This window comes from Heliangelus exortis, chromosome 19 (genome assembly GCF_036169615.1).
Source record: "Heliangelus exortis chromosome 19, bHelExo1.hap1, whole genome shotgun sequence".
Taxonomy (NCBI): domain Eukaryota; kingdom Metazoa; phylum Chordata; class Aves; order Apodiformes; family Trochilidae; genus Heliangelus; species Heliangelus exortis.
In genome coordinates, this window is record NC_092440.1 from 13566909 (window position 1) to 13585068 (window position 18160).

The window sequence follows — 18160 nt, forward strand, 5'->3', positions numbered from 1 at the left end:
ATGTGCACGTGCATCTATTGTAATATTCAGACACACAATCAGGCAATTTGGGAAATATGGCTTTGATAACATAAAATAGAAACAAATTTAATCTATAATCATCCTTATCTTAAACAGCTTTTATAATAGAGGGCTTTCCATTAAAATATTTTTTTTTCCTGAGCTTGGGGAATTACGATGCCCTCTGGACGCAGGGAAGGATCAAAAATGACAACTAATGTCGAAATTAAGCATCTGTCAACTAAGCAAGTTTCATACCAGCGGACCCAGAGCCTTATTTTAAATTGCCTCTCTGTTAAAGACAAAAATTTAAAAAAAAAACAAACAACACAAACACATGAAGAGCCTTTCAGTTCAGTATGGTACTGCTGAAAGGCTCCTAATGGAAACAGGGAAATACCTGAAAGCAGAGGGACAGTACCACAAACAAATACATGTTCTCAGGATTTAGGAAGATCTCTGTAACTGTTCAGGGGGAATGTATGGAAGGCCAGCGGGCAGGGGGCTCTGCAGGAGCCCATGGCACCCCACATCCAGGGGGGCTCTGCAGGAACCCTCTCCATGACACCCCATGCCACAGACCCCCTCTGCAGCACCCCAAGCCCTGGAGCAGGGCTGGGGTTCCACCTGGTGCCCCTTGCCCAGGAGGTTCTGCCTGGTCCCTGCACTGGCGGCAGAGACCACCACGGGGCCGGCAGGAAGCAGGCACTCTGTCCCTGCTGCTGGCCACCCCAGCAGCCACCTGGCATCCCACAGCCCCATCCTGGGGCAGGAAGGTCCCCAGAACCCCACAAATGCCCACCAAGCATGGGTCAGATTGGGGGCTGGGGCATACGCAGTGTCCCGGGGCTGCAGCCCCCCCACCTCCCCTTCCCCAATCAGCCCACCATTGCCCCCCACCATGGACCAGCACTTGCACAAGACAACCAATACCTTCTTTGCTGGGGTTTGAGGGCTTGGGCTTCTCCCAGGGTGCCATGGGCTTGTCCTCCTCCTGTCCCTCCATCAGGGTCTTCTCACCGGGCAGGTACCAGGTGGAGTTGTGCTCCGCCATCAGGGAGTCCAGGTCGATGGTGCTCATGGCACCCTTGACGCCTTCTGAGCAGCAGCTGCCCAGGTCACTGTCCCCGTTCTGCCCCGCACACTCCCCCTTCTTGCTCTTCAGCCCCAAGGGCTGGTCTTCCGAGATGCTGAACTGCTGCCGCTGGAGCTGGATCTGCGCCTGCAGGATCTCCAGGGGGTGGATTTCATCCTGGGCCGAGGTGCTTGTCGGGGTCCGCACCTGCTCCATGCTCGGCGTGCCAGGATGGGCGCCCGCTGTGGTGCTGAGCCCGTAGCTGTCGGGGGTCGAGGTAGACGTACTGAGGAGGCCGAGGGCCAGGGGCTTCTGTCCGTTGAGAAGTGTGTGCTCCCCGCGGGGCAGTTTGGGCGAGCCGCCCAGCAGCGGGCTGCGGGTGGGCTTGGAGGCGGCGTTGTCGGAGCTGGAGGACACCTCATCCTCATTGCCATAGCTGGTGCTAACCTCGTCGGGAAAGTCCACGTGCGGGGAGCTGCCGTCCGACTTGGTCACGCTCTGGATGCCACTGTCCAGGGAGGACATCAGGTCAGGCTGCTCCCCCAGCAGCAGCTCGCCGCCCTTGCCCCAGGTGGGCGAGGTCAGAGGCTTGTCATGGGGGGTTCCCCCACCACGTTCCGCAGGCCCCGGGGGTCCCCCGGCTGCCGCTGGGACTGCCGGCTGCCCCGGGCTGACACCGGCCCCGCCGCCCTCTGCAGCCGAGAACTTCTCAAAGAAGGTGCCGGGGCTTACATGCCCGCTGTCCCGTTTCCGCCGCCCCCGCCCCCGCCCGCCGCCCGCCTTCCCCTCACCACCGGCCGCCGGCTCCAGCGCGTAGCCGGGCGAGAGGCTGCTCTCGGCAGGTATCAGCGGGGCAGGGCCCGACACCTTGCCAGCGCCCGCTGTGCCCGACGGTGGCCCCGCCGGGAAGTAGTCCGGGGCGGCGGGCGGCGGCGGGTCGGGCTCGGCCTGGCTGAGCTTGCGCTTGGCCTCGGCCGGGCTCTTCTTGTTGAAGGTGACGTTGAGGTTGGGGGCACCCAGGCTGGCGATCATGTTCTGGCAGGCGGTGGAGAGAGCGGCCAGGCAGCTCTGCCCAAAGACGTTGTCCTTGCTGGCCGGCTTGCTGAAGGAGCCCAGCGAGAGGGCACCCAGCTTGCTGGCGGCAGGACGCGGTGGCGGCGGCGGGGGGAACTCGGGCGGGGGCGGCGGGTAGGCACCCGGCGAGGCGCTGAGGGCAGGCGTGGGCCCGTGGGACGCGGGCTGCCGCGCCGCTGCCGCGAAGGGGAAGCCGGGCTGGGCGGCAAAGTCGGTGGGGCCTCGACGCTCGGCGGGTGCGCTGGGCAGGGCCACGCCGCCGCCCGGAGACTGCAGCTGCGAGAGGCCACCCATGGCGGGTGCGAAGGGCGGGTGGACACCGGGCGAGGGCAGGGCCTGTGCCGGCCCCTCGCCCGCCATCCGCAGCGGCTCCTGCAGCCCCAGTCCGCCGGCTCCCGGCCGGAACAGCACGGCAGCACCGCCGGGCTGCAGGCCCAGCTCGTGGGGCGCCGCCTCGGCCGGCAGCCCCGGTGCCGCCATGCGCCGCGGCAGCAGCTCCCCGGGCGGCGGTGGCCCCGCGAACCAAGCGCTGTCGGGGGCCAGGTGCGGTGCCGGGGGGTCGAAGCCGCGGCCGCCGCCGGCCTCCCGCTCGAAGGCGGGTGGGGGCAGGCCGCCGGGCGGGCCCACCTCGCCGTGGTGCCCCAGCTGCTGCAGGCTGGGCGGCCGCAGGCGCTGCTGGCTGCGCGAGGCCATCTGCTTCATCACCAGGGCCGCGTTCTGGCGTTGCGCCAGCGCCGGGTGCTCGGGGCCACCGTGCGGCAGCGGCCCCCCAAAGGCCTCGGGTGCCGGCGGGGTGAACTCGCCCGGCAGGCCGGGGTAGGCCGTCGGGGAGAGGTGGCTCTCCATGGCGGGGCCGTGCATGCCGCTGCCCCAGGAGGCGCAGCGCTCGACGCCGGGGTTGCCGGGGTAGTCGAACCGCGGCCTCTTGGCGACGCTCACGTAGGGGGCATCGAAGTGCTGCAGTCTTTGATTTGGTGGCTGTTGCGGAGGAGGGTGCTGCATATTAAACACGGGGTCGGTGTAGGGATGCATATTCCTGTTCTCCAGTCTGTGAATAGGGTATTCAAACTGTGCATGCTGGTTCTGCATTATGGGCCCATTGTCCTGCAGGTTGGGGTTGGGAGCGTTGGCTTCTGTTTGCTGTTGCCTAGGGATGGCTGGCGGGCAGGAGTTCTGTCTGGCCAGCAAGCCCGGCGGCTGCTGCGGGGGCTGCGGCGGCTGCTGCTGCATCAGCGGGTGCCTGGCGCTGGCCCCCGGCTCCAGGCTGGCTGACATCTTCCGCGCTCCCCCGAAGCGCTCGAAGAAGACGCCGTGCTGCTGCGGCGGGTGCGCCTTGGCTACGGCCATGCCCGGTGCCCGAGGCAGGGCAGGCGCCCCGGCGAAGCTGCCGCCCGTCGGCACCTGCCTTCCGCCGCCGTAGTGCGGCAGCTGCCCCTCGGGCTCCGACGGGGAGAAGACGGGCAGCTCGAAGTGGCCGGCGGGGCCGTCGCCGGGGTAATTGTATTCCAGCGAGTCCACGCCGCCCTGCGCGGGCAGCCGCCGCTGCTCCAGGCCGTGGGGCTCGGAGGAGCCGGCCGCCGGCAGCCCGTGGAAAGAGGCGGCGCGGTTGGGGGACTGGTCGAGGGGCAGGCAGGGTGCCGGCACGGCGTGGCTAGAGCCGCCGGCGCTATGGTGCTGGAAATCGGGCAGGTTCCCGGGGCGCTGCTGCCCGAAGCCCTCGCCGCCCTGGCTCTCAGCCATGTGCTCGTAGCCGTCGGCGAACGCCGTCTGCCCGCCCAGCGCCCCGCTGTAGCCCAGGAGCCGGCCGCCGTGCACGCAGGAGGCGCCAGGGTCGGGCCCGAAGTTGCCGCCGAAGTGCGGGGGGTGCTGGTGGGGGTGGTGGGCGCCGCCGTGGCCGCCGTGCGGCTGCTGCCCGCCGAAGAAGCCGTGCACCGGTGGCTGCATGCCGCCGCCGTGCAGCTCGGAGGGGCCGCGGCCCGGGAAGCCGTAGGCGTCCCCGGCCAGGCTCATGTTCATGCCTAGGAGGGGCGGCTCGCCCAGCGCTCCCAGGGCCGGGTCCACGGCCGCCGCCGCCGGGCCGCCGCCGGGGAAGGCCGGCGCCTTGAAGTGCGCGCTCATGCTCAGTCCGGGCTGGCCGAAGCCCCGCTCCGCCTGCCCGCCGCTCCGGCTGTTGCTCTGCGGCTCGAACTGCTCCAGCCCGAACATGCTGCGCGGCTCCTCAGAAGGGCATGGCCGCTCCGCTCCGCCGTGCCGCTCCCGCCGCGCCGGCCCCCGCGGCCGCCCCGCTCACATCCCGCCGCACCGCGGCTCCGGCCGCCCGCCCGCGCTCACTCGCCCGCTCGCCGCTCGCTGCCCGACAGCCGACGGGGCGGCGCGACGTCGCTCATAGGCTCCGATGCCCGGGAGCTGCGCGCCGCATCGCCGGCCCGCCGTGTGCTGCCAGCGGCTGGCAGGGCTCCGGTGCGGCGGGCCAGGACCGGGGCCGGGCGGGCGGCGGGGCCGGCGCTGCCTGCGGGCGTTGGGAGGGCTGCGCCGCGCTCCCCTGCGCGCTCCTTCGCTCTCACCCGGCGCTGGCGGAGCAGCAACAAGTTTTGCATTTCAGCGATGAATTTCAGCCATCGGGGCTGCGCCAATGAGCGCTGCGCGGCCCGGGGCGGGGCTCGCCGTTAAGGTGGCTCCGCCGCTCCGCCCGCCCCGCGCCGGGCCCGCTGGACGGCGGCGCCGCAGCTCCGGAGAGCGGGCGGGCCGGCGGGGAGCTGGGACGAGCCCCGAGGTGCCTGGACGGGGCCTGGAGCGGACAGGGCGAGGGGCAGCTGGGCTAGAACCGAGCGGCCGGACCGCGGACCCTTTTCGCTCGCCCCTCCCGCACAACCCGCCCGGCCGAAACCCGCCCGACAGCCGCGGGATGGGAGAGGAGCGGGGCCCGGCGCAGACCCGCCCGCCACCGCCAAACCCGGGCCCGTCGGGTCCTGGGGGGTGGCAGCAGCCGGAGCCGCGCAGGGTGCCCAGCATTAGCGGGAGTGGGGCTGTCAGAGCCCGGCCTCCCCAGGGGAAAAACATCCATCAGCGCCGGGGGGCTGAAAGCAGCCGGTAGGATAAGGGAGTTCAGGTGTGCACAGCTCGCACATGTCGATAGATAAAAAAAAAAAAAAAAAAAAGAAAATTACCCCCACCAAAAAAATGAGATCTATAAATAAGCGGCCGAGAAGTATTTGTATATGGCAGGAGAGTTTTTAAGGGATTTTTTTCTGCAGGATCAGGATGCTGCACTGTGATTAAATATTGATTTTGTGTAATTAGTTTTCATGTGAACTATCCTCCTTGCTGATGGCTTGGAGATTTCAGAACCAGAGAAGAAATGGAATTGGACATGGAAATTATTACTTAGTAAAGTGACGGCGGGGGCGTGGAGGGGGGGGAAAGGGAGGGGAGAGCGGCGGGCCCGGAGCCGGCACCGGGGCAGAACATGAAGTACGGGCAGCCCGACAGCGTCACAAAGGAACCGAGGGGAAGTCTTGCTCTTTCGCTACGGGAACGGCGGCCCCGGGGGGAGGGAACCGCCGTCCCGGCCCCCTCACCGATCCGTTCTGACGGCTGCCTGCCCGCCCCTCACCCCGGAGCAGGGCTGGCCGCAGGACCTGGGGATCGCTCCGGAACCCCCTGGGACCCCCGCCCGCGCCCCCCTCACCCCCGCGCCGTCGGCTCTTCCGCACGTGCACAGCGCCCCCTGGCGGCCCCCCGAAGGCGGGCGGAGGAGCCCCGAGGGGGCGGGCGGGGGGGGGCAGGCACCGCCGAGACCTCCCCGGACCGGACCGGACCGGTTGCCCTCGGTGGGGCAACCACCGCCCCGCCGGTACCGCCCGTTCACCGCCCAGCCCACCCCCCGCCGGGGGTGGCTCTCACGACGGGATCAGACCGGCTCCGGGCGCCTTCCCGCGGGGCTGCACCCACCGGGGCAGGGCGGCGATAAATGTCAGTGCCCACCTTGAAACCGGGACCGTGCAGACCGCGGGGAGGGGGGCTCTCCGCTGGCGTCGGGGCTTGGTCTCGTTCACTCCCAGAGCCACGGGGGAGGGATGGATGTCCTGATGGCTCGGCCGCCCGTGCCGTGTCCCAGTACCCCTCTGTCTACACCCAAACACTTTCTGCCGACCTTCGTGGGAGCCAGACCGTGTCCTAGCAGAGACTGAAACACACGAGACCCCTTGCCCTTACTGTCCAGTATTTTTCTGGCTAAAAGAGCATCCAGTTCACAAAAAAAGGGGAAAAAATGGAGTAATTTTAGGAATGCCAATCTAGTAAGGGTTACAGAACAAGTAAGCACATTACAAACCAAAACAATATCAGCATTTTAATGCCAGACCTGCCAGTACAGAGTTCCACAACAGGGCTGAGGCTCTGGCTGGCGACTATTTAATGTGGGCAAGGAGCTTGATTGGCCCTGGCTGGGACAGATCAGGGAGCACAGCACCCACCTCAGCTGAGTCTCACCACGGCACCTCAGCTGGAATCCTTTTCCTGCTGGTGCATCCACTGCAGGGGGGCATGAAAAGATAGTTCCATGTAAGATACCACATGCCAGTGGGACAGTGTACCTGTCAGAAGTATGATTGGAGATAATTGCTGTTGCCATCATGGTGAGTGTCCTTTGTAGTGGACTTTTTTTACCTTGGCTTTATCATCATTTTTATACACAGCCACTTCTCCAGGGAAATTGCTTGTTCTCTCTGCACCACACACAATGAAAGCTGTATCACAAGTGGTCTGGAAGGAAGTTACTTGCCCTGGTGAGGCTGCTAGATTTCTGCTGTGAAGAATTACCTTTGCTGATGTAAAGAGACCTCAGGCCCCTCTGAAACTGCAGCCGTTTTCTAAACCAGGGCATCACGCCTTTCTTTCACAGGCACCTCCTGCAGCACTGACTTCCAAAGATGAAACCAAGTGCCTCTAAAAAGACAGGTTTTTACTGGTTAAGATTTACCTTGCATTTCCTGGATGATTCAGAATTGGTTTGTTCCTCAAGTGGAGCAAGCATCATCTCTCTGGAAGAGAAAAACAATGCTGTGAAGGAAAATACAATTAGAGGGATGGAGACTTCCTTGGTCAATGGGCTGATCACCTCAAGTGCTTCTGGGCAAGAATCAATCCTCCTCTCTCCTCCTTCCAGGTCTCTGCCCACCTGGAGGAGCTGGGGCAAGCATCAAGGCTGGCTGGGTGCTGTGCTCTACAAGCAGCTGCTCCTTCCCTGCTGCTTCCCAGGAGGCTTGTCTGCTCCCTCACTGCTGCCCAGACCATCTCCATCTTCCCACAGCACATTCTAGGACAGAGTTTTCAGTAACTCCCCATCAGTGCTGCACAGCCCCGGCTATGGCTCAGGAGCAGTGTGCAACTGACCCATGGCAAATATGGAGATAGTATCAGCCTAAATATTTTGACAGTAGAAATAGCAAGTTGATAGAATTGATAAGGTCCTTTATCAGCTGTGGTGCTACACAAGCTCACGGTGGAACGTTCACTATCTGTTAAACATTGGAAGGTGCCTCAGTTCTGCTTCTGACCTGGAACTTGTCCTGGCCTAAACCCACCCAGGGCTCCCACCCTGCCCTGACCTCGTGGTGCAGTGCTGGGGAGCTCTGTGACCAGCATGGTGAGAGCTCTGCAGTCACAAAGGGTCCCAGCCACTCAGCCAGGCAGAAGGAAGCCTCTGAAATTGTACCAAGTAGTGAAAAGTATGTTGTACAGAACATATTTTTACTTTCAGTCTTTGGCCATCTTGGAGGAAGCAGGGAAAGGCATTATTTAAATAGTCATAGCTGCAGGGGATTATTTTCTAAATTAACAATAGTAATTGCTCTTGCCAAATCCAAAGTTGAGGGGATTCATGTATTTCAACTCTCAAGACAATAGCACAATTTTGGGTTTCATATTGCAAGCTCTGAAAACCAAATGGTGGGGCTGATGTTTAAAAAAAAAAAAATAAATTCAAACAACATCAATTTGTCAGACTTGAATTCAGCTCTTTCCACTGTGTTGGTTTAACTTGCACTGAGAAAAGTTGCTGCTCAGCAAAAAAAGAAAAAAAAAAATCCTTTCTAACAAAATGAATGCATCATACATAAAACATCATGAACCATACAATTAGTAAGCAAATGTAAGAGTTCAGCTCAGTTCATAATTATTCAGCAAACCTATTCAGAATGATTTTTTTTCCTCCCTGCAGCAATCAACTGTGTGGGCTCATTACCACTGAGAATCTAACGAAGAAACCACCACATAAACTGTACAAAACAAGCCCACATGCTAGAAAAACTTTAGCCCAACTAGCCATTACCAAGGAGCCTTTTAAACCCTTCCGTTGAGTAAAACCACATCTTGCTTCCCTGTGGTGTTTATATCTCCAACTCTATAAAGATGCCATTTCATTAACATGTCAGGCCTCAGGTATATAAATTTCAGCTACTAAATAAGCTCCGGAGTCCCTGGTAGTGCAGCCATGTGGAACAATGTGTAAAAGCTTTTGGTTGCCACTACAAGTCACGTACCAGCCAAAGTGATGACTCCTGTCTTTAGGCAGGGGCTCCTAACAGTTACTTTGCAAAAAAAATGGCAGGTTTTTCTTGGCAGCAATTTCTGCTCCAAGCAGGGGCATTTGGAAGAAATTTGAACATTTTGAAGGACAGGTCTCCTAGTCCCGTGGCTTACATTACCAGGAAGGTTTTCAACACTTCTGCCTGGACCAGTTAGGAAAATGATTACATCTCCTCCCTCTGAAAAGGCAGCAAACACAGTGGCTGGACCCAAAGTGGAGGCAAAAATGAGAAGTTGTTCAGGGGGTTCGGCAGAGCAGGGTCACCAGGGAAGGTGTTCCTCCATTCAGAGGAGGTGTTCATCTCTGTGCACCTGCCTTCTTTCCGAGAAGAGAGAGTTTTGGGTACAGAAGTGCCCTTTTCTGGCCATCTGCAGATCCCTGGGCCCTGCCTGGTGCGGGCTGTGTCACCCAGGCAGCCAGCTCCAGGGACAGTCACACCATCAGCCTCTCTAGCCAGGCAGCACTGGGAATTCTGCTGAAGGGAGCACGGAAAGATGTCCAGGGACCCAACATCTTTTCCTCATCCTTCCCTGCTTGAAGGTCTGGAAGCAACTATTTTGTAATTGAGATTAAAAAATAATTTCATCTGTAAAACCTGATTTGCATTCAGTTTCTGGAAAGTTTGCCTTACCAGTGTAAATATTTCGTGCTCAGTTTTGTCAACAATATTGTTTTCTGCAAAGTTTGAACCAGATTCCTTCAGACACTTGACTGCTTCCCATTTTTGAAAATGCATAACTGAATAATAAAAGTTAAGGGACTAAAACAGTTCCAGTCACTTCCCGCAGAATCGGCAGCAATTTCAGAATTCAGCCCTTCAGAAGGATTTTCCTGTTTGTTTCTCCTGTCAGGCTGGTTGCCTGGTTTAGTTCCTCTAGAGCTCCATATTTTCCCTGTTTGACTTTTTCAGGTACCTCAGTACAGATCACAATCTTTTCACAATGTTGCTGTGTTTCCTCTGCTTCAGACAGCTTTTTTGCCTCAATTAAGTACATTGGGTCCCATTCATGTTGGTTAGGTGAAAACTTTACAGCATATGAGGCACTTAGGTTATGTGTTAAACACATTTTTTTAATTTAGATCACTAAAACACAGGATAATGCTAAAATAATACAACGCTGACATTGTACAGTTAGTAAAATGTTGGAAATGATAAAGCACATTTATCCATCTATGAGAACTATATTGCAGTACCTACTTCTGTGGCATTTCTACCCCTTCCTCCCCACCTTAAATGCCCATTTCTAAAACAGACAAACAGACACTGTAGAGTCAGATGTTTCTTGGGAGTGGGGGGGGGGAGGGAGAAAAAAGAAATTAAATCATATACACAGCACAAAATAATTAGTTTGGCTGCAGGAACAGTAAAAGTTTTATATTTCCTAAAATAACCCAGTGAAAATTAAATAAAAAATGGTATCTCTCTATGTGGATAATTAGTATTTAACTCTCCTTGGTACTGTATGATGGAGTTTGTATGATTGACTCTGTTCTGCTGTTTTCTTAAACTTGAACCAGGTGGGAATTTCTGTAAGCTTGGTGGAGCAGAAATGATTTTGAGCATCTGGAAAGTCTAGCTCACTGTGGGCAATGCCAGCAAACTGCTGAAGTTAATTCATTTTTCATCGTCTTATAAACCGAAGTATTGCAAAAAGAGGGAACCAGAGGCTCTTCCATAAAATCCTGATGACTTAATTTTCCCTGAGCACTATCTTCACGAGATTGTTCACCTTACTGCTTCCTTTTCACATCCTGAAATCCTGTGACATTTTACACACTGTGCTTGCACGTCCTTCCCTTCTCTCAACATCTTTCTGCCCAGACAGAGCACGGCTGTGCTGGGGGAGCAGCAGGGGCTGCTGGATGCAGGTTTCACCATTTCCCAGGAACTCCCCCGGTGTGTCCTCCCACAGGGTCCCATGTCTGGGCATCCCCTAATCTCCAGGTCCATCCAACGCCTGCTGAGCACTGCCAGACCCCCCATCCACCAGCTCTTGGTGCTGGGGGACCTGCCCCACACCCCTGCCAGCAGTCCCAGCTCCACCTGGGCCTTCACCCACTCCTCTCCAAGCATCATTTGCTTTTCCATTAGGGGTTTCTGGGGCACGGATGATGGGCAGAGGCAGCAGCCCTGTCACCCCTCCCCTGCTCTGCTGGCAGCCACAGCCAAGCACACCGCAGGCACAAAGGGTTAAACATCTCCTGCCCTCCATAACCATCCTGCTCCCGGATCACAGAGCCCCTCAGCACCCTACAAAAGACCTGATTTAATCCTGGTTGCAGACGACTCACATTGTACTTGCAGACTTCTAGCGATGTCGGGCTATCGGGTTTCCAGCTAATATCCAAGGCACAGCCCGAGCAGAGAGCAGGAACAAAGACGTCTTTGTTACTGGGGGGAAAAAAATCCCCTGAAGATATTAGCAGTGCAGTAGAGTTCAAACTGTTAAGTGATTCAAATATTATTTAATGAACACATTTGAAATGCGGTCTCACAACTCAGAACACTTTTTAGATCATCATTTACAAAGAGCCCGCCTCTTTGTTTACTTCTTTATGAAGTTGTTGCTTTCAGGTTTTAATTATAGCCATTTTACTTCCAGGCTTTTCAGGGACTTCACTTGTTGGCATCTCTCTGTTCTTTTTGCGATACATTTCAGCTGGTGAGCATCGTATCTTTCAGAAGTTCTTACAGCCATGTTCCCTGAATTTCCCTTGAACTACACTTCTGTGACCATAAAAAACAAGGGAAACCAAAAGCCCATTGTAAAAGCAGCAACAGCATTGGGTCCTGTTCTAGAGGGTGCTAAAAGTAAGCTTTTAAAATTATAAAATCTGTTAAATTAGTCTATTTAGATTTTATCTGGGATTGGAGAAACCCTGAAAGTTCAAATTCAATAGACACCTTGAATTTCTTATTCAGATCTTGGGTGTGCAATTCTAAAACAGAAAACCATATAATTTTAGAGAGAAAAGTTAAAGAAACAAGGTAGGTGGTGTTCTAAAAATAAATATGTCTCCAACCTGACAAAAGAGAGTTTTAATATTTGAGTTCACCATTCTTACAGCAGTGAGAAGCCCCCAGCTGCTCCAAACATGGGAGGCAGAGGCCTGACCTCAGGGAAGCACCAGGACCCTGCAGGTGCACACTGAGATCTGCACTTCGAAAAAATACAGCATAGGTAGGAAAAACGGGGGGAAAGAACAACAAAACAGCACAAGCACGAGAACAGATATTAAAACAAGAAGAACAAATAACAGAAAAAGGCACAGGGCAATAGCAGAACTACTTCCAGATTCTGTCAGCAGAGTGCATTGCAAAGCAAAATGTAAAATAAACACCCTTACACCAGCCACTCATTCATGTCTCTGTCACCTGGGGGATTGTGTACATTAAAATCAGCACTTCAGGTGCCTCCAAATGTAGGACGGGGGGGAACACCAGAGCCACAACCTGCAGATGCAGCACCAGGGACACAGGACCCTGGGGATATTGAACTGCTGCAATTTTTCTCATGTCAGATCAAGGGACCAGCTTCAAAATCTGGGTTTGGCACAATGTTCCTTTAGATTACTGCAAGTGCCAGAACTTTGTTCCTGGTGTGGTTTACAGAGCGAGTTCTGCCCACAGCAGATTACATGGAGGAGAGGAAGTCACCAAGAGAAATGGTGGATAAAATATCCCCAGTGGCAGGCAGAGCAGTCGCCAGCCTCTGGATAATCTCCATTCCATTTCACACCCTCTTTTCCTCACATACAGGGACTCTTCCCTTGTTTTGGCAACTTCCTTTAAGCTTGTGCACTTCCAGCCTCAGCGTGAACGAGGCGGGGTCAAACCTTGCAGGGGAGCTCCATGGTCTTGACAATTAACTGCTGTGGATTAGTAGTAGAAGAAGTAGAAAGTCTTTCATAAACAGGGAAATACAAAGAGAATTTTTTTTCTAATGTCTCAGTTGAGACATGAATCAGCAGAGAACTCTGTGGGCTCCCACGGAACCAGAAAGCAGAGTTACCATCCCAGGATCTCTTGTTTGGGCTTTTTGAGCCCCTCTTCGACCCGTGTGAGAAAGGGCATTCCCAAAAGGAACCTCCCAGAAGGATTGTTCACTGACCTGGGCAGAAACAAATTCACCAGGGTGCCCCCAGGGCAGGGGAGGGTGAGGTGTGACCCCCAGGACATGGGGGTTCTGTGAAAGGGAATGGGGTGGCTTGAGCTCTGGCGATGCAGCATCACGTGCTGGAGCTGCTGGTAACTTTGGGAGGCAACGTTTTCTACAAATTAATGGGAAGTGAAAATAGATGTGTGTGTTAGCTAATTACCCAACACAAACACTGCACAGCAGAGCAGAGGCACTACAGATAAGGCTCTATTTGACTTTGAAGACTGAGTAACAAACGCTCAGTTCTTTTTCCTCATTTAGCAGAAACTGTGGCATTACAGCCCATATTTCATTTTGTCAGCCTTGACTATTTTGAAACACTGGAGTCTGTCCCCAGGAGAGACTTGTTCCTAAAACCTACATCTGAAAGAGTTTTTAAATGTTTTCTAACAATTCAAAACGTCTCATGTGCAGAGAGCCAGTATTTCCTGGTTACAATTTAAATGCTTTTGAGATAAGATGACACTCTAATTGACTGAATCCTATTTATATTTCTATTGTGCTAAAAGTTTATGATGCAGGCTCAAAATTGAAACAGCCTGACTTCTGCATGCTCTGACTCCTGATGCAAACACACACAGAGAGGGAAAGTTACTACAAAAAAAAAACACTGGCAGATGCTGCATTCATAAGTGTAACTTGGCTGAAAACACACAAAAGCAAGTCAGAAAAAAGGCAAGCAACTTCACTGAGGGGTATATGTCATATACTCTTATATACCTAATCCTCATAATTCTGTATCAGCAAATACCTTTCACTCCATTTTACTGGTTACTTAAAAGCAACAAAAAATCAACCAAACAAAAAGTCTACTCTTTCAGAAAAGAATGTTAATGCCAATAGAAATTCACAAAACATACATAAGGCTGGTTTATTTTATGAAATGTACTGAATACCAAGGCAATGAAAACTATCTGTCTCATACGAGAATTTCAGCAGTTGCATTAGGAAATAGTGTAACACTTACCTTGAAATCTTAGTACTTTCAGCTGCTGGAAACTCACAAAATGCATCGTGTTCATTCCTGCCTCAACTAGAGCCACATAAATAATTTTTTTAACATAAGAAGAATAACATAAATTGCAAAAAGCATTGTAAATATTGATTCTGCTACCAAGAGCTTCAAATTAAAGACAATTTACTGGTATAGAGTTTCAGGAATCAATTTTTTTTTTTTTTTTTAAACAGAAGGATGAAATACAGTGACAAAATTAATAGCCAGAGGCTACCAAAGCCCCTGGGAAGGAGGCACTGCAGCTTGCCACATACCAGAGTTACAGCAGCTGGGGCTCTGGCCTTTTTTCTACTTTCTCAGGTACATCTTAAAGCACAAGCAATTAGCAAACATTCTACTCTAATTAATGTTGGCTAGAGATCCTTTTCAAGGAAGCTGGTAAATTATCAGACAAGTGAGGAAAAGCATTATTTGGAGGTAGAGTGATGCTGATGAGAGCTGGTGCTCTGCCCCCCTGCTCCAGCTGTAACCCCTTAGCTTGTTAGAACAGGGGCTTGGGAGGGAGAGAATTACTGCAGGAACCATGGGCCGAGACTGAAGTTTGAATTGTGCACATAAGTAATTAAAAAAAATTAAAAATTTGTTCCTTTTAACATCTCGCCTTACTGAAGTTTGATTGAGAGTATGGGTAGTGCAGCAGCATTCCTCCTTGTAGAGATTCTGACAGGGGCAGGAAACACAGCAAGAACAAATGCCCTCCCTGTGGGCTGAGAGCCCGGTGCTGGTTTCCCACCATCCCAGCTCCGGCAGACGGGGAAGGAAGTGGCTGTGGCAGCTCTGCAGCTGCCCTGGTGCCGTTGGTGATGTGGTCACCAAACCAGGGGGTGGCATCTGCTCCCCCAGGAACACAGAGGGAACAGATGCATCTGCAAAACAGAGAACAAGTTAGAGCTGCTTTAAAAGGAAAGATCTTCCCAAACCTCATGAACATTGCAAACTAAGCTAATCTAGCACACCACTTTGTAGTGTTTTTCTTAAGGAACTTTGCCCTACCAAAAATACAGACAGTGACCCCGACCAGAGAAGGACAAAGAAGCCCAGAAGGCAGCAGCCATCATCCTCCAGCACTGCACTGGAGCCTGGTGCATCCCAGCAGATGAAACCTTCTGCAGAGCTTCCCCAGTGCCCTTCACAGCCTCTGCCAGCTCCTGTCTCCTCTGGCTGGTGACCATAGGAAGGAGGCACCTGCAGCTTTCCAGCCTTGGCTGGGTCACTCCCCTCCCCACGTCCCCTCTGCTGCTCAGGGAGCTCTGCACAACACAGCCCAGCATCCAGCCAGACCCTCCGAGCTTCAGTGCAAGGCAGGAACAGTCAGACACTGCATGTTTGTCAGGGAAGAGCAAGTAAAGGCCGTTAGGATTTTGTCCACCAACCAGCAGTTGAACAAAGCAGCTTCACCATCACCCAGCTTTTCCACAGGTCACCCAGGTCCAGCTGCCTCCAGCCTTTGCTGAGGTGACCATCAGCAAGGGGCTGCTCCCCATGGGCACCCACACGGGCATTTCAGTGCTTGTGATCAATCACTTCCAGACAAGCAACCATGATTTACTGATACATAGAAATGTCAGCTGCTCTCACCACAAATCAGCCACAAGTCCTTCCTCTTAGCTAAATATACAATGAGAGCAGCTGAGAGCAGGCAGGGTGGGAGGGAAGCCCCCCGGGGATGGCACTGGAACCACACACACCTGAGCTGCCTGCAGGCAGGGCAGAGCTCTGGTGGCTGCACCCAGGGACATGGGTTCCAACCAGCTCCTCAGTCCCTGCCAGACAGATCCTTTGCTGGAGCCACAGATGTGGAACACAAATGGGTTTAGCACAGTTCAGTGGTGAGAGGAACCACACAAACCTCTCTGGAGAAGCTGTTCCAGTCCCTTTCGGGGGTACAGGGACAGGATTGGTCTTTTAGTCTTGTAAAACTGTTCTGGTTTGTGGTGTAGCTCCTAAACATGGCTGAGTCAACTGAGTTTTGGGAAATTCATGTAAGTTTTTCTTACCAGAGACACCTCCAGATTGCACACAGAACACTTATGGTGGGAAAACCCATCACACCCAAAATCCCAATACACAGATCTCTGATTTTTTTTTTTTCCCCCCTGATATTTTGCAGTCCACAACTTAGGGCAGAAGATGGAAAACATTCCCCTTTCTTTTCAATGATTAAAAAAATACTCCAGGAAAAAACCAAATTTCTTACAAGTCCATTTTAGACCTCACTTATGTGCAGCCAAGTGATGGATTTAAAAGGTTACTGCTGGAATATGGTTCACAGCAGTCTATTGCAGTGAATAAATATCACGTTTACATATCCATTATAACAGAACTGTGTTGCACTTCCATTACTTCATGTTGGTTTGCCATCTGGAAGCTGAACAAGCTGTGTAGTAAAAGAAACTAATCCAATTTTGCATTTACCAAAAGGAGCCACACAAGTTTCAATTTATGGCAGGCAATTACACCACCTGAGCAGGCAGGGAGCTGCCCACAGAGACAGAGACGTGCTGGCACAGCTCCCAGGGGTTGGTCCGGCAGCCAGAGGGAACCCGGGGCTCACAGCAGCACCAGGACCAGCCCCAAACCGGTCACTGCTGCCAGGCAGGGCCGGGCAGGACCAGGAGCACTGCTGGGTGCCCTGGTGCAGACAGCTCTGCAGCTGGAGCAGAGACACTCCTGTGCTCTTACCTCAAGGTTTCCCAACCACCCTTTCCCAGACACCCACAGATTTACACAGCGCTTCCTCCAGTGTTCCTCACGAGCAGTTGTTCAGCACTCAGGTCTGCAGGATCCAGGCTTTTGGAGAACAGCCTCTGCCCGGGCCGAGGTGACCTCCCCGCCTCCATTCCCCATCCCGGCAGAGCCGCAGCCTCCTCCCGCCCGGGGCTGAGCCCTCCCAGCACGGGGCAGGACGAACCACAGCTCAGCACCTCCCGTGTAAACCCTCATCCTGGCAGGGGAAGGAAAGCAGCCCAATGCACGCAGCCAAACACCTCCTCCCTGCTCTGGAGAGTGGCAAGGTCCCAGCTACCTGTGTGCTGCCCAGCTTGAAATCCTACAACAAACCAGAAATCCCGAGCAGGAGGTCACATCCTCAGAGAAGGTCCAACCTTCTGCAGCTCAATACAACTAAATGCCAGATCATCAGCAAACTGCAAATACTAACACCTAAAACAGGAGACAGAGCATTTTATGATCAAATTTATTTAATCAAATTTCATTGACTGTTTTACTGTAGGTCACACCAGAGACTGCCAAAGTAAACTAAACATTTTACATTCACTGCAAGATTCTCTTGGATTCTCACAACTAGCCCAAAACCATCAAGTTGTAGGGTCCCTTTCCCTCAGTTTGCATTACAATTCACACCAATGACCGTGGGACTCGTGTTCCAACACTGCAGAGAGAATTTTCTGAGCCCTTGGGTACCTGGGAGCGCAGCAGCCCCCGTCCCTGCACACTCCTGGACTGATACAGGGTGTGTGTGTGTGTGTGTGTGTGTGTGTGTGTGTGTGTGTGTGTGTGTGCACATCTCCATGTTTGTTTACTAAACCAGCCTCCTGATGGTACAGAGGACAAATAACTATTTAACTGCTAATCCAGAAAGGGAAAAAAAAAAAAAAAAACCAGACCAATTTTGCAGCGGGGAGCACAGGAGGGTGCAGTGGCACAGGAGGGGCAAAGCTCACGGCTGGCAGGACGAGGCTCCTGGCAGACCTGGCCCACCTGGAAGCTCAGGAAGATTCTGTCACTGCCCACAGTGGAAATCAGCTCACTCCCCCTTCTGCAAGCACAGTGTTCCAAATGATTCTGGAACGCCTGGATGTCTGTGAGATGGGAAGATGGAAGCTTAAGCAAGGGTTGCCCCACCAAGGTTGCTGTGGATGCTGGGAGGAAAACAGGCATCAACAGAACTGTATCTAACCAGTGTTTTTAAAATAATTTGTTTCTGATCTAACAAGCATTTTGATAATTACATTCCTATGATATTCTCTGAACACTTCCTTTAAAAATGCTGAAGACATTTTCCCTATTTGAGAGCTATCTACAGGAGGTCTTTATTAAACTATCTTTTCCTTTATGTGTCTACTTCTAACAAATATCAGAGAAATATGTCAGATGCTACAATTTAAACTTTCATCATATCTGAAAGTATATATCTTGTTTAAAGTGTATTTTCAACATGAAAAGAGCTAAAATCACAATTATATTCCATTGTGTAATGTGTGTGAAATCAAGACCATTTGCATAGC

At 53.5% G+C, this 18160-nt stretch overlaps 1 protein-coding gene and 1 long non-coding RNA gene across 2 annotated transcripts in view; one reads left to right on the forward strand and one right to left on the reverse strand.

Moving 5' to 3' along the window:
- Positions 1-5089, reverse strand: part of MN1 (MN1 proto-oncogene, transcriptional regulator) — a 36068-nt gene extending 30979 nt beyond the window's left edge. Inside the window, exon 1 of the mRNA XM_071763734.1 lies at positions 934-5089. Within this exon, the coding sequence (XP_071619835.1) occupies positions 934-4354 (3421 nt within the window). The 5' untranslated portion in view covers positions 4355-5089. The remainder of the gene's footprint in view (positions 1-933) is intronic.
- A 508-nt stretch (positions 5090-5597) lies between these two features.
- Positions 5598-8616, forward strand: LOC139805374 (uncharacterized). The gene is made up of 2 exons (XR_011729789.1): positions 5598-6786; positions 8370-8616. It is a non-coding gene; the product is annotated as an uncharacterized lncRNA (long non-coding RNA).
- The last annotated feature ends 9544 nt before the right edge of the window (positions 8617-18160 follow it).